Genomic DNA, 15,771 nt, shown 5'->3' with positions numbered 1-15,771 from the left:
TCTTCATTTGGTGGTGTCAGCCTTTCCCATTTTTAGCCATCCCATTGGGTGTGTAGTGGTATTTCACTGTGGTTTTAATTTGAATTTCCCAGATGACTAATGATGTTCAGCACTTTTTCATATGCTTATTGGTCTTTCATAATAGCTTCTTTGGGGCAGTGTCTGGACAAATACTTGCCCATAATAAACTGGGTGGTTTATCTTTTATTACTGAGTTACAGTTCTTTATATGGATACAGTCCTTTCAAATACAGTTCTTTATATATCTACGGATACAGTCCTTTCAAATATAATTTGTAAATATTTTCCTCCAGTATGGCTTGCCTGCACATTTTCTTAGGTGTGTTTGAATGAGCAAACTTTGTAAATTTTGAAGAAGTCTAATTTATCAAATTTTCTTTTTATCGTTGTTCTTTTTATTAAGACACAGTCTTGCTCTGTCATCCAGGTTGGAGTGCAGTGTACAATCATGATTCACTGCAGCCTCAACCTCCTAGGCTCAAGCAATCCTCCTGCAGCTGGGACCACAGGTATGTGCCACCACCACACACCACCACCACAGGCAACTAATTAAAAAAAATTTTTTTTCTAGAGATGAGGTCTCATTATCTTGCCGAGGCTGAGTCTCAAACTCCTGGACTCAAGTAATCCTCCCACCTTGGCCTCCCAAATTGCTGAGATTACACGTATAAGCCACTGCACCTGGCTGGTTGTTGCTTTCTGCATCTAAGAAATATTTGTCCACTTTCGTCACTGTGGATATTCTGGTATGTTTCTCTCTCAAAGCTTTATGGTTTTAGCTATTGTATGTAGGTCTATGAATTTCTCTATGGTATGAGATAGGAGTTGTGGGTCTTTTTTTTAATTTTTTTTTTGCATAGGAATATCCAATTATCCTAACACCACTTGCTGAAAAAATTTCACATTAGCCACTGATCATATAAATGTGATCTGTTTCTTGGATTTCTATTCTGTCCCATGGTTGTACTTGTTATCATCATGCCAGCACCACACTGTCTTGATTATTTTAAGTTTTGAAGCCAAACAGGGCATATCTTCCAACTTATTTTTTAAGTTTGCTTTGCTTATTCAAGGTCCTTCTCATTTTCATATTTAATTTAGAAACAGTCTGTTGATTTCTACAGAAAAAAAAGTCCGCTGAGATTTTGATTGGGATTGCATTGAATTGAAAAAACCAATTTGGGTAGAAGTGAATGTTAGCACTGAGCCTTCCAGTATGTGAACATGATATGTCTCACTGTTTATTCAAGTGTTCATTAAATTTTTCAGCAATGTTTTATGGTTTTCACTGTAAAGTTCTGGTCATCTGTTATTAAATTTTTTCCTAAGTAATTTTAATTTTTCAATTTTCTACTGTAAATGGGACTGGGCTTTTGGTTTCATTTTCCAATTGCTGGTTGCCAGTACATAAAATACAACTCACTTTTGTATATTGAGCTATGTCCAATGACATTGGTAAGTCAAATCCACTTATTAGTGCTAATAATTGTTTGTATATTTCTTAGAATTTTCTACATAAAATCATGTCACCTACAAACAGAAGCAAATGTATGTCTTAGTTTTTTTTCTTTAAACCTCTTTCTCCTCTGTCTATTGCAATGATGAGGACCACCAACACAATGCTGAACAAAAGAGGTAAGAATGGGCACCCTTACCTTGTTTCCAATCTTAAGAATGTATTCAATATCTCATGCCATTAAATATAATGTTAGCTGTATGTTTTGAGACAGGGTCTCACTTTGTTACCCAGGTTGGAGTGCAGTGACATGATCATGGCTCACTGCAGCCTCAACCTCCTGGGCTTCAAGCAATCCTCCTGCCTCAGCCTCCCAGGTAGCTTGGGACTACAGGAGTGCATCACTATGCCTGGCTAACTTTTAATTTTTTTGTAGAGACAAGGTCTCACCATGTTGCCCAGGCTGCTCTTAAGACTCCTGGGCTCAAGTGATCTTCCCACCTTGTCCTCCCAAAGCTAACAGCACTTTAAAGATGTTCCAGTGTCTTCTGGCCTTCATAGTTTTTGATGGGAAGTCAGAGGACGTAAGAATCACTGTTTTCTTATAAGTAATGTATCGCTTTTCCTCTGGATGATTTCAAGATTTATCTTCACCTTGTTAGCTGCTTGACTATGACACATCTGACATGGTTAAGGTTCACTGGGCTTCTTGAATCTGTATGCATATGCATATGCCCTCCACCAGATCTGGAATAATCTTGGCCAGTATATTTCCTAATATTTTTTTTCTGCCCCAAGAGAGATTTTTTCTACTCAGAAAGAATATGAAGACCAGATGACTCCTTTAAAGTACTTTCAGGAAAAAAATCATCAACCCAGGATGCTATATCTAACAAAAATATCCTGCAAGAATAAAGGGAAAATAAAAATATTCTTAGAGAAGAAAAAAATTTGTTACCAATAAACATGCAATACAAGGACAGAATTTTGTTTAGAACCCTGTTTCCTAGTGTTAAGTCCATTATCTTGTATGATTTCATGGGTTTTAACTCTCTCTCTCTAGAAACTTAAAAGAGGCAGCATCTTACCTGCGAAAAATATTCTTCTGAAATGCGTGCAGCCCACTCGATGCAGTACTGCAGGGGTCGGCAGGGATTGGACACATCAGCACATTTAATCAGCATTCGTTTGATTAGAGTCCGGTTCTCTGGAGTCCTAAGCATAGTGTTTATCATTTCCTGATTTTTATCAGTTTCCTGAAACATGAGTGGAATTCAAAGCAATCAAAATGGGACCCTTGGTGCCAAGCCCACTCTTACTGGTCTGTACCACTGTAAGCACAAAAAGAGCACTAGTCAGGATAAGGATCTCATGAAACAGTGCCAAGGATATTCGAGCACTGAGCTTGGCCTCTCACTTTACACAGGAGAAAACCAGGCTCAGTGATATTCCAACAGGACCTAGAAGTGGAGGGTAGCACTAGGGGTTGGTATATCTGCTGTTCCCCTTTTCCTTGCCTCTTTCTTCTCTTCCTCTCACTAAATCTTTCTCACCGTTGCCTTTTTTTCTCTTCCTCTCTCTCTCTCCCCCTTGGTAAGAACTCAAAGACTGGTTTTGTCTTTTATTTTATTAAAAAAGAGAATGAGCTGAAAAAAATAAATTTCTCTGCCCTCACAACAGATGGGCTCTTGTAGCCCAACAGGCTCCCTACTTCTCAACTCAGTCCTGTGACAGGGCAGATTCCCAAGATCACACCTAACATTTTTGATGTATAAATGACTTAACAGTCATTCTCTGTTGATCTGCACTCACAAGAAGATGTAATGGTAAGCATGAAAAGTACTATTGATTACATTTTACAAATGAGGACACTGAGACTCAGGGAGGTGAAGTGACTTGTCCAAAGCAACCAGCTGAGCCAGGATAAGAACTTAAGGTCTGCCTTTAGTCCCAGGCTGCCTTCCACTCACAGTACCATGTGCTGTCTGCATCACAAGGATCCCCACTGGATATGGATCAATTTATGATGCAATAGAACCACTATTTGTAGGCTCTCTGAAGAGAATTCAGGTTAGAGGTTATTGGGGCAGAGAGCAATGGAAAAGACCGAGGCAAGCAGGTCTCCTCAGTCTGATTCCGTGCCCATCAAGCACCCTTCCAAAGGAGTTAGTCATATGATTTCAATATGCAACAGCAGTAGCCTAAGAAGGCCTGATAGTCCCAGCTCAGAGGGAACAGATCTGCCATCAAGACGGGCAGGTGGCATCCTGACTCTAGGCTTCCCACGCTTCCTGGAGAGTGCCAAAATGACTACTACACCAGTGACACTTCAGTAGCTCTTGTCGCTCCAGGTTTCCACTGTGACCAGCTCTGTGCTGACACTTCTTTCTTCAGATCCATTAATACCTGCAGTGTGACTATAGTTTTGTACTGCCAGCCTGGAAACTATTTTCTTTTATCTTCCTTTCTCCTGCTCTGACCCACTGGATATTGATTTTCAGTCTCTCAGAAGTAACCCCCCGTACCGACAACAGAGATGAGAACTATAATGTTAAGTGGAGCAGAGAACTCAGCTAAGTCTAGGGGCTGTGCAGACTAGACAGAGGAAACCAAGTCTGTGAGGTGTGTGGTTTCCTTCTGTGGCATGAAGTCAGCCAGGAGTGGTGGCCAGGTGACAATCAGCCCTATCCAGAATGACAGGGCAGGAGGCAACAAAAGAGGCTGGTATAGGCACCTCTGCGTTAAAAGTCTTTGGAAAGAGAGTGAAGTCAGAGGCAGGCTGACAAACAGAACAGGAAAGGGTGAGGAAACAGAGTTCTCAACATCACGTTAAAACAAAGTAAGTGTCATGGGGTAATATGCTAGAAAGCCAGGGGGTAGACAAAGGCCGTGGCCAAACAAATGAGTTGCAGAAGTAAAATGGAGTTAGAAGTCAAGGAATTGTGATCCTAGCCTGCGAGGATAAGTCATCCCTGTGTGTGGCAAATATCTCAGGATGGTGATAGGAGCTGGGGAGGAGGGCGGTACAGAAGACTGTGAGTTGCTGTCAACATGTTCAGTAAATGTGGGCCTCAGAGGAAGAAGGTTCATGAAAGAACATATTCTTTAAGTTGCTGATGACATAATCTAGTATAATAGGCACCAGTTCTTAAGTGCCTACCATGTACCATGCTCATCAGTACTATGCCTTGAGACTTATTATCCCCATTCTACAGATAAGCAAATGATGGGAGCTTGGGCCTGTGTGCTTCCTCAGCTGGAGTCTCCTGACTGGTGAGAGGGTTAATGTTATCCTTGCCCAGCAATTGTTGTGGACTCCATGCCTCAAATGTAGAAACAGGGGCAACAATAATGTCACCCTTGTGACACAAATACAGTGTCCTTCTCAATCCACACACTCCTCTAAGTGAGGACCAAGAGAGGATAGCTGCTGCTACCATGGTATGTGCCCAGTGGGAGTGGCTGGAAAGAGATATCAAGGACTCCAACTGATCACAGAATGGCAAAGAAGGGAGGGGGATATTAGTGAGAAAGGGTGCAGGAATAGCTTACCTGTCTAAAGTTAGCTTATCTAAAATCTGACCTTCCTTTCGAGTTTTCCTATCTAGTTAGATGTGCTAATTTTTTTCCTGCCAAGTTTTTGCACTTTAAATAATTTTTTAACCAATAAAAACTAATTCAGTGAGCCCACTGTGATGGTTAATACTCAGTGTCAACTTGATTGGATTGAAGAATACAAAGTATTGGTCCTGGGTGTGTCTGTGAGAGTCTTGTCAAAAGAGATTAACATTTGAGTGGGTGGGCTGGGGAAGGCAGACCCACCCTTAATTGGGTGGGTACCATCTAATCAGCTGCCAGCAAATATAAAGCAGGCAGAAAAACATGAAAAGGAGAGACCGGCCTAGCTTCCCAGCCTACATTTCTCCCTTGCTGGATGCTCTCTGCCCTCGAACATCAGACTCCAAGTTCTTCAGTTCTGGGACTCAGACTGGCTCTCCTTGCTCCTCAGCTTGAAGACAGCCTATTGTGGGACCTTGCGATTGTGTAAGTTATTACTTAATAAACTCCCCTTTGTGTGTGTGTGTATATATCCTATTAGTTCTGTCCCTCTAAGAGAACCCTAATATACTCACTGAGGGAACACTTCTGTGGCTGATATCATGGCCCATGTGTCTCCATAACCCAACAGTACTAGGGCCCCAAACACAGGTTCTCTTTGCAGTAAGTTTCCCTTACCCCATTTTCTTCTAGCGTTGCCAAGGGTTTGTTGATGCTGTTGACAAATTTGTTGACATGCTCAAAGTGCTTTGTCATTTCCGTGGCTAAGACCATGTCGATAATTCCCTGGCGCAGTGTCCGATAGTCATTCCTGTTTTCGATGACAAATTAGAGGCTGCTACAGATTACTGATCCCGACCAGCCAGGTACTCCTGAAAACAATCTGTTATTCAGATTATGTGTCCTCTGCAGCTATAAATCTAATGCCGCTGAAAGTCACAAGGCACATTTTAAAAAGATGTGGAAGTTATGGGGTAGTGCCTAGATTGTTAGCAAGGAGAACCCAAACAGAAGTTAAAACCAAAAGCTATAGGCAAAACTTTATAGTTGCAGTGTTTATCTTGTCAATGTAGAGATCTGTGGTTAGAAAAAATATACCCCACATGGAGGTACCTTGAGCCCCAACAATTTTAGTGCCCATAGAATGTGAGGACCAATCTTTTGATAGCTTGAGAAATCATAGGGAGTACTTGATGCCTTTATCTCTAACCCTTACTTTTACTTTAGTACTTTAAAAAATTCATTTCTTGAAGGGGTATGAATGAATATGAAATAAAGTCTCTATTCAACCCCTTTTCTGCAGCTGAGTAGAAAACTTTCCCTAGAAAGTTAATAGGGTCTCATGTGGTTTTCCATTGATAACTGATGTATCTATAAGCAAATATAAATAGAAACTACTTTAACTCCACCTCTGAAATCCTAGAACATGGCACAAGGGAGTTTTACAAAATCAAGAATCCTCTTCTTTAAAAATCCAAATTAATAAGTATTCTTCATGACACAATGTTTTTTCCTTCTTCAACTGATATTCACTAAGTTACCAAACACTGTGGCACTGAGGGCACAGTGACATATGACCCTTGTGACCTTACAGAGCTTAAGAATCTATTCAGACATTATGCAAATAATTAAAAAATAATTAAGAAATGTGGTATGTGCTATGAAGAAATCTGGGATTGAATAATTAGATGGTTTAACTTAGCATGAGAGATCAGGGAAGGCTTCCCCAAGGAAGTGACATGTAAACAGAGACAATGCCAAGGAGATGTACGCTGAGCACGGGAGGGCAGCGTGGAGTGCTTCAGGGAGATAGATGACTGCTTCTCTGAGTCTCTAAGAGCTCAAGATATCGGCATTATACTTCGTCTTGAAACATCAAGACACAAAGTGGCTGAATCTTAAAAACACTGTGCTAAGTGAAAGAAGCCAGTCACAAAAGATCACACATTGTGTATGATTCTATTTACATAAAATGTCCAGAACTGGCAAATCTATAGAGAAAGAAAGTAGATCAGTAGTTGTCTAGGACTAGAGTTGGGGGAATGGAAAGGAACTGCTCATAAATTTGAGGTTCTATCAAAGGGGTAATATTCTAAAATTGAATATACTATGAGTTGCACAACTCTATGAATATACTAAAACCACTATGAATATACTAAAAACCACTGTACATGTTATTATTTTGAGACAGGGTCTCGCTCTGTTGCTCAAGCTGGAGTGCAGTGGTGTGATCATGGCTCACTGTAGCCTCAGCCTCATGAGCTCAAGCAATACTCCCACCTCAGCCTCCCGAGTAGCTGGGACTACAGACACAACCACTGAGCCTGGTTAATTTCTTTTCCTTTTGTAGAGACAGAGTATCCCTATGTTGCCCAGGCTGGTCTCAAACTCCTGGGCTCAAGTGATTTTCCTGTCTCAGCCTCCCAAAGTGCTGGGATTATAGGCATGAGCCACTATGCCCAGCCCACTGTATACTTTGTACACTTTAAATGGGTGAACTGTATAAGATGTGAATTATATTTCAACATAGCTGTTTAAAAAAGACAGAGAGGGATCAACACACTCCCCAGTCATTGTTCTTACCTCTCCATGTTTTTAAATATATTGCATTTATCATCTCCAGTGGTCAGCTGGAAGGCCAAGGCCGCATGGTGGCTCTCCAGCACAGCAGTGTCATTGTACAAAATGGCCAGCTCACTTCCAGCATTACACAGGAAGGAGTTGGTTCTCCCAGGGTGATCCACATCATGAATGGTGGCTGCAATGAGTGCAGCGACCTCATCAATTGGATCTAAAGTTTCCTGAAAACAAGACAGCTTTTAAATACGGGGGTATGACACTGAAGGCAAAGAAGCCTTCTGTATAGTTTTCTTTCTCCCCTATTACTTTCAGGTAAGAATATTTCAGATTTCTAAGAAAAGCATACTACGTGAGCAAATCTAGTTTTCCTACCTCCACCCTGAAACAGTTATATTTCTGCATAGTTTTGTTAGTCTCACACAAGTTAAGGACTTACCAAAATACAGGTGTTCTCAACAGATAGGAGTCACCTCCTCAGCCAGTCTTTCTCTAGACCCATCACAAAAAAAGTCCTTAGTCTGAGATATTGACTTAGACCAACATAAACTAGTATTAATAAAGGAGAGAAACAATTTTAAATAAAATTTAAAATAGGCACCACTTACATTAACTGGGAATTGCCTTAGTTTTCTTCCCCCTTTTAGTGCTATCTTTGTCAGGTTGATGTCAGAGTTTTGTGAGTTTGACAAAATGATCTGGAAGTTTTCCATCTTTTTCAAGGCTCTGAAAAGGTTTATGTAACATGGAAAAATTCCTTAAAGGGCTAAAGAATTCACCTATCCATCTGGGTCAGGAGCCAACTTTTGAAGAAATTAAATAATAATTTAAAAATTACTAAAATTACTTCCATGTTATTGGTCTCTTTTTAAAATACTTCTTACATCAATTTAAACATTCCATTAAAACTATTTTAAAGCTTTTGATTTAGTACATATGTGGGCAGTACTTCTACTATTTTCTGCTTTAAATTTGTATATTTTTGTGTTTTTATATCTTAACTAGTTTGGCTAGAACTTCATCTATTTTCTTGGTTATTTCCAAGAGCCACACTGGATTATCACTTTGTTCTTCCCATGTTCTTTTTCTTCCCTTTTTGAAGTAATTAGGGCATTTAAAACATAAACCTTTAAATATATAACTGACTTCATTCTATAGGTTTTGATAGGTAAGTTTCTCATTTTTGTTGTTTTCTAACTAATGTCATTTTGGTTTTATTTCTTTGTTGATCCCCAAATTATTAAGAATATTTTCTCATTTGTTGTAGCTGACATTTTAAATTTAACCGTTATTCTATTTTGTTGTGTTGTGGTTAGAAAATATAGCTTATGAAGTTTAGAAGTTCAACACATTATGTCCCAGTATAAGATCATTTTTGGAAATACCCTACAGACTCTTGAAGATGTTTAGCTAATAAATCAGCCTTGCAAATTTATTTAAATTGATTTAAATTAAAATTCAGTAATTTAAGTGGGCAAATAGTATGGTATGTGAATTACATTTCAATAAATGCTCTTTTTTTTTGTTGTTTTGAGACAAGAGTCTTGCTCTGTCGCCCAGGCTGCGATGCAGTGGTATGATCTTGGCTCACTGCAACCTCCACCTCCTGGGTTCAAGTGATTCTCCCGCCTCAGCCTCCCAAGTAGCTGGGATTATAGGCCTGCGACACCATGCCCAGCTAATTTTTCTATTTTTAGTAGAGATGGTGTTTCACCATGTTAGCCAGGCTAGTCTCGAATTCCTGATCCATTTGCACTGGTCTCCCAAAGTACTGGGATTACAGGTGTGAGCCACCATGACATTTCAATAAATGCTCTTAAAAACTGTTTTCAGTTAGCTTTCTAAATATATATTTGTACGTTGTCTATAGAGTACTTTAAAAGCAATAGAGCAAAAATTGGGTTCTTTATATACTGAGCCATATTGACACAGACGTCCCTCTGTTGTTACTTGTTTTCGTAATTTAGAAAACAGTCCCTCCTCTGGACACCTGTTTTACCTACAGTCTGATTTGATTTTTTTCTGGAAAACAAACCAACAAAAACAGAAATAAGAACTAGAGGGAGCAGGGAAAGTTCTGAGAAGGTATACCCTTCAAGGTGAGGAATGAACACTTGTTCACTTCCTCTGTGTGCCAGATGTCATCTTCTACTTTGCTCTCTGCCAAATGCCAGTCCCGTGATACAGAGAAGGAAATGTGGGCAGGAGCCACTTGCCCTGGCCCTGCATGATTGCAGTCATCTAGGCCCCAGCCAAGGGAGCAACAGGTCAAGGGCAGAAGCTTCAGAAACTAAAGTGGTTTGGCATGGCCCAAAAGTGGCCTGTGACTGAGGGAGAAGAGAGGAAATGATGAGAGGAGCTCATTGTTGAGGTGAGTGTGGAGAGCGGTAGAGGTTAAAGTTTAAATCCTGAGGGAGGTGGGAAGCTGCTCCTGGGAATGACAGTGTCAGGTGTGCTGTTTCAGAAAGATCACATTGGCAGTAGGGTAAGGGCGTTCCATAGGAGGCAGGGTAGGCAAGAATTCCAGTTTGGAACTGCCCAGATGGGAAAGGATTGCAGGGGGCCTCACTGGGACAGCAGCGAGAGATGAATCTGAGAACATTTAGGTGTGACAGGAGGCAAGGTCAGATGATCAACCAGATGTTGGGGGTTGAGGAGTGGAAAGAACCAAGGGTGACTCTCGGTTTCTAACCTGGGTATCTGGTTGGATAATGGAACCCTGGATTAGGTAGATAACCCTGGGTGGGAGCAGTGCTGGGAACAGAGATGATGAACTTGGCCTTAGAGCCCTGCAGACTTTGATGTACAGATGCAGGCCCTAAAGTGGGGATATCCAACAGTTACTTGGCTCTACTAGTGTACAGGCTTGGAGTGAGACCCCCAGAAGAATAGCCCTATCCTGTGGTTTCTCCTCCGGGACCAAATCCTGCCTCTTGTACCCTCATGGAATGGCTGGGATTATGTCATGAATTAACACATCTATTTCCCAAAGCTACAGTGTGGCCTCGCCCTTCCTGTGCCAGGCTGCACACGTGAGCAGTCATGCTACGTATCTTAGTGGAGGCAGGAACACTAGACTTTCCCCACTGTTCCTGCCCATTAAACGTGGCATGTAAACAACAACTCACCTTTATCCTCTCCTTGGAGAGAAAATAGGCAGTGGCATGAAGCACATCAGCAGAATGTGTAGAATTGTGGTAGGGATTGGAAGAATGATAATTGGCTTCGATAATTTGTAACCATGATCTTAGTGTTGACTCAGAGCAGTGTAAGAATTCACAGATTCCAAAGCGAGCAAACATTTTGAGACCAAGATAAATCAAAGGCCTATAGAAAGAAAAAACCCCACAATATTAGAACAAAAGCAAACAAATAGGCCAAGTGTTTGAGGCCTGAATAGGTTCCAAGCCAAATTTCAGGGAGTGCAGGGCAGCAGAGTGGAGATTGCTTGGGCTGTGCTGGCCTCTCTCTGGTGGAGCAAACAAACTTTGGTTCCACTTCTTGCCCTCAGGAGACCATGATGCACAGGTGAGAACTGGCTGTCCATAGCAGCTCTGGCCTCAGCCTCGTTGGGGCTCCTGATTTGCTGGGGGGAGTTTGCTCATTCTGTCCTTCCAGGTTCAGCTTCCTACTTGCACTACTGAATTTGTCACAACAATCCTTTTTCCAGGTTAAGCTTGTACCACCTTGAACACCATCCTCTCCTTTGGACTTGCTGGACCAATGCCATTGGCCAGACACCCTGCCTATAAGAAAACATTTCCTGAAAATGTCCTATGAGCCAGATACTGCCGTATGCCATGGAATTTTCTCAACACCTTTCTGGAGGTGGGTGTTACAGTATGAGGGGATTTCCCCGGAGATGACCAGCTGGCCACCAAGTTAGGTTCTTACTTGAGAAATCACCTTGACCCAGCTTCTGGCCCTTGCCTTTAAAGGCCAAGAAACTGGCTGTGTTGAGGCAGTATCCAGAGGTGATCACAGGACTTAAACTGACCTGCCTTAGCCCAATTCACATGGATGTAATGTCACTAGGATGTAAACCAGGTGCTTAAAGACTCATGTGCCAAGGGAGTATTCTTTTCCACTCTCCTCGGCTGTGCTGGGAGATGGGGAAGTAGAACGTATCAGAAGGTTAACTCAAGGTGAGCCTGAAAAAGTCAGGGGGTTATCTTGGGGACAGGTCGCCCAAACTGAGATGAGACCTGAGAAGCCATCCCAGGCCCTGGTAACTCAGAGCCACGTGGTGCCCTGCTACTCCTTCCTCAGAGCCCCTCCCTGACCAGGTACCAGCCCTGTGCACAATCCACACTCCTTAGGTAGCCTCTTCACACAGGCCCTGGGAATCTAGTTCTCCCTCTGCTGAGGTCTGCATGAACTCACCTATTGTGGGTGGCAGCCTCCAGTTCAAAAATATCAAAGTCCCAGTATTCCTCATTTTCCATGGCCCGAGCTATCCGTGGTGGGACATCATCAAGGGAGATGGGAGTGATTATATTGCTTGAAACCGTTTGAGTGTCTGTAAAGTGATGTAATTTGGAGAACAAAATTAATAGGCTTTAAAGGATTAACTTTTTTTTTTTTTTTTTTTTTGAGACAGACTCTCACTCTGTTGTCCAGGCTGGAGTGTAGTGGTGCGGTCTCAGCTCACTGCAACCTCTGCCTCCCGGGTTCAAGTGATTCTCCTGCCTCAGCCTCCTGAGTAGCTGGGATTACAGGCACCTGCCACCATGCCTGGCTAATTTTTTGTATTTTTAGTAGAGATAGGGTTTCGCCATGTTGGCCAGGCTGGTCTCGAAATCCTGACCTCGTGATCTGCCTGTCTCGGCTTCCCAAAGTGCTGGGATTACAGGTGTGAGCCACCGCTCCCAGCCAGGATTAACTGTTTCTTAGGGAGGATAGTACTGCCTCAGGGACAGCTGCTTTGTTTCTGAGACTTTATGATATACCAAGAAACTTCTTAATGAGGTGAAAAATTATTTAAAAACTTTTATCTGAAAAAGTTATTTTCATCACTTAAGCTAAACTGCAGTATTATAGTGATCTAAAAAATTAAAAAGGAAAAACTTACTTTTTGTTGAAAGAACATATTCATTCCCTGATAGTCTTCGCAAACCATCCTGATAAAAATCAAGGAAACAAGAAAAAGAAAAGTCACAACTGTTCTTTCCTTCCTGGAAACTCCAGGTGGTCCCCCCACAGGACAGCTCAGGGCAGCCCTCTCCACCAATCCACTCAAGGCTGCCCGGGGCCCAGCGGGTCCACCCCTGTGATCAACTACTGGCCTCAGTCACTTATTGGAGAACACAACAGGCTAATGCTGGGAAGGATGGTCCTGGCCCTGTTGGAAGCTAAACTCAGGACCAGGGTCAGCGCCCGGGAGGTGAGCTTGCATCTTTTGAGGGGTGGGTGGTCCTTAAGCCCAGCATTCTTGCTTGCCCTCCAGGACCATTTGGTTTCTTAGGAACAACTCTGCTCTGCCCTCAGTCCTTCTCCTCCATTTTCCTGCCACTCTCTTCACTCTGAGGACACAAGGTTCTCCTGGGAACATTAGCTCCTCTCTCACCTTCTAAGGGACCTCATTCCCGCCGGTGACTCTCCTGGGCTCCTCACCAGTGCTTCCAGACCACCTGGCCCAAACCCGGACTCTTAGCAGCCCCTTTTCTCCAGTCCTGTGGCTATTCTCATCTACTCGCCTCCAGAACACTATCCTACCCCATCCCTCATATTTTCATCTCTCACCTACAGTCTGGAGGAGCCTCTGTTTCAAAGAGGCAAGACCACAGTTAGGTATTATCAGCATTGGAAACACTCTACCTTCTAGATTTCTGCCTGGAACGTTATTTTTATAAAATCCAGTGAATTCAGAAAGCATGAATTGGGAAGGAGGTGGATTTTGCTTCTGACCAAGACAAAAGCTGACAGACAGCAATTGAGTAATCTGTGCTGCACAAAGTTGTCCCTCTCTTGTGAGAGCTCTACACCAGACATCCTGAAGGAGGCATCCAGGACCCCTCAAGAGTCTATGGCACAAAGCCCCCTTCTAGTGAAAGATTCCCAAACTCCTCTTTCCTACAGTCATCCAAATGTGTGTGGGATGCTTTGAAGGCCAAACTGTCACACCCCCGGCATCATTTTAAATACATATGGCGGGAGAAAGACAGTCTTTCTATTCTGCACTGTCCCAGTTTTCAAGCTCTTTAATACAACTAAACAAGCTTTATTTAGATAAATTACTGTAGAAGCCCTAAGCAACACTGGAGAACTGGCTCAGCAGACTGTCAGGATTACATTCCTCCCTGCTCTGCTCCAAGCTAAGCTCTCCCTAGGAGGCAGGCAGCAGGTGGGTGCTTGGCCAGAGAATAGAAGAACCCAGGCAATGGAGGAGAGTTTAGGTCTTGACTGAACCCTACAGTGCCCTGCCTGTCTCTTCAAAGAGATCTGTTTAAATGAGTAACCTCTGAGAAAACCACCAAGAACAGACAGGCTCTAGCCAGGAGTCTAGTCAAATATACTTACGGACATTAAGCCCCCAACAAGGTCATTGGCATGGGGATCATCATCCTTAGCACCAAACTGTGGTGAATATAACTCAGTGGTTCTTAGAATTTCCAGCACACGGTCTAGGGCTTCGGTCACAGGCATGGGACTACTTTCCTGGGCAGCATTGATAATATTGATTACCTACATTATGGAAAGAAAATACTTGAGTTTCATAACCTAAAAAACAATGAGAGGGTCAGGCATGGTGGTGTATGCCTATAATTCCAGCTACTCAGGAGGCTGAGGTGGGAGAATTACTTGAGCCCTGGAGTTTGAGACTAGCCTGGGCAACAGAAATGAGAGAGCCCATCTCTAAAATACAACAGCAAAAACAAAACAAAACAAAACCCAACAGGACTCAATCTGGCCATAGTAATTAATACCAACTTAAGACTAGTTAAAATGCTGACATCACACATCCTCTCTCTTCAGAGGAGGCTACTAGCCCCATACAACTATGACAGCATTCTCATTACTGCAGGTCCCTGTTTCTTCTCACTGGAAATGATCCTTGGGGAGAACAAGGAGTATGTGTGCTCAATGGAGACAGACCACAAACTGCTTCACCTTGGTGATGGGCGCCTCAATCGTCATGGAATGTATCCGGGCCATAGAAGAGTGTCGTCTCTGGCTGGAAACTGTGGAGAAAGGGATGCACAAATCAGGGTGTGCACAGCCCTGGGCACCTGTCTTGACAGCAGAGGGCTCAGTGTGCTCGGCTGCATGATGAAGGGGCAGGATAGAACTGAGTTTACTGAGCTTCGTTCCCATCCTAACAATCCTGGGGTTCTGGCATAACCAATTCTGTTTCCTTCAGTTCTAGGCACTAGGATGCACATATGACCCCATGGACTGAACCTCTGACGTCACAGGCCAGAGAGAAAACAGAGGAAACAATCTAGCAAGCCAAAGTCAAACAGCCTCTTTTTGTGTCTATGACAATAAGCCTTTATAATTATTTAGCTTGCCATTCTCTAGGAGTAAAAATGTTCTGGAAGACAATGCCACACAATGCTCTTTGTTTCATATATGGCAGGAGCAATACATTCAATTCACCAACAACTAAAATACACAAATTTCTGGTTAAATTTTTCAAGGTACCCTCTGGTGCTTCCCACTATTAGGTTTAATCTAGACTGATTAGGTAAATATCTTAAATGAGGCAGGCAGCAATTCTTAGGCTGTAAAGTTTGTTAATTTTTGTTGTTCCTGTCAAGATATGGTTCCTTTGTGATGAGGAGAAGCCCAGACAATATAGGCAGGAAAAACATTAACGTCCAGTCCTGGGTATCTCCACGAACAATCCCATCAGGCTAAATGCTGCTTTCCAAAGACGTTACAGGACCAGGGGCTGTCCCAGAGACTGATGTATCAACCTCATTTTACCAATGAAGAAACTGAGGCCCAAGGAGAGACACCGTCCAAGGTTAACCAATTCACAAGGTCTCAAATGTTTTAAATTTGGGGGCCCAACTAAACTTCTTAAAATTTTGGTGATTATAGGATTGCCAACCTTCCATTTTATCCAACAATGTCATTAAAACAAAAATAAAAACTGCTATTTTCTCACTGTCATAAAAGGACTTGTTTTCATTTAAAAATAATTGACATATGCT

General features: G+C 42.4%; 1 protein-coding gene and 1 long non-coding RNA gene across 8 annotated transcripts in view; one reads left to right on the top strand and one right to left on the bottom strand.

Annotated features, from left to right (window-relative positions):
* The window catches only part of LOC126958092 (uncharacterized), a 53,254-nt gene extending 38,520 nt beyond the window's left edge, over positions 1 to 14,734 (top strand). For 2 of the 5 annotated variants that reach the window (XR_007727076.1, XR_007727074.1), the window contains exons 3-5: positions 593 to 5,521; positions 11,283 to 11,440; positions 12,800 to 14,137. This is a non-coding gene — a long non-coding RNA (uncharacterized LOC126958092). Of the gene's footprint in view, positions 1 to 592; positions 5,522 to 11,282; positions 11,441 to 12,799; positions 14,138 to 14,636 lie in introns of those variants that run through there. The other 3 variants (XR_007727078.1, XR_007727075.1, XR_007727077.1) reach the window with 3 other exon arrangements.
* PDE8A (phosphodiesterase 8A) overlaps positions 1 to 15,771 on the bottom strand; it is a 155,870-nt gene that overhangs the window by 12,504 nt on the left and 127,595 nt on the right. For all 3 annotated transcript variants that reach the window (XM_050796136.1, XM_050796135.1, XM_050796137.1), the window contains exons 13-20: positions 14,723 to 14,793; positions 14,132 to 14,296; positions 12,684 to 12,732; positions 11,996 to 12,131; positions 10,741 to 10,939; positions 7,619 to 7,836; positions 5,714 to 5,846; positions 2,566 to 2,733 (exon numbers count right to left, since the gene is read on the bottom strand). In XM_050796136.1, the coding sequence (XP_050652093.1) occupies positions 2,566 to 2,733; positions 5,714 to 5,846; positions 7,619 to 7,836; positions 10,741 to 10,939; positions 11,996 to 12,131; positions 12,684 to 12,732; positions 14,132 to 14,296; positions 14,723 to 14,793 (1,139 nt within the window). The remainder of the gene's footprint in view (positions 1 to 2,565; positions 2,734 to 5,713; positions 5,847 to 7,618; positions 7,837 to 10,740; positions 10,940 to 11,995; positions 12,132 to 12,683; positions 12,733 to 14,131; positions 14,297 to 14,722; positions 14,794 to 15,771) is intronic.

This window comes from Macaca thibetana, chromosome 7, assembly GCF_024542745.1.
Source record: "Macaca thibetana thibetana isolate TM-01 chromosome 7, ASM2454274v1, whole genome shotgun sequence".
Taxonomy (NCBI): domain Eukaryota; kingdom Metazoa; phylum Chordata; class Mammalia; order Primates; family Cercopithecidae; genus Macaca; species Macaca thibetana.
Note: the sequence above shows the minus strand (reverse complement) of the source record. Positions and strands in the feature narration are given on the sequence as shown.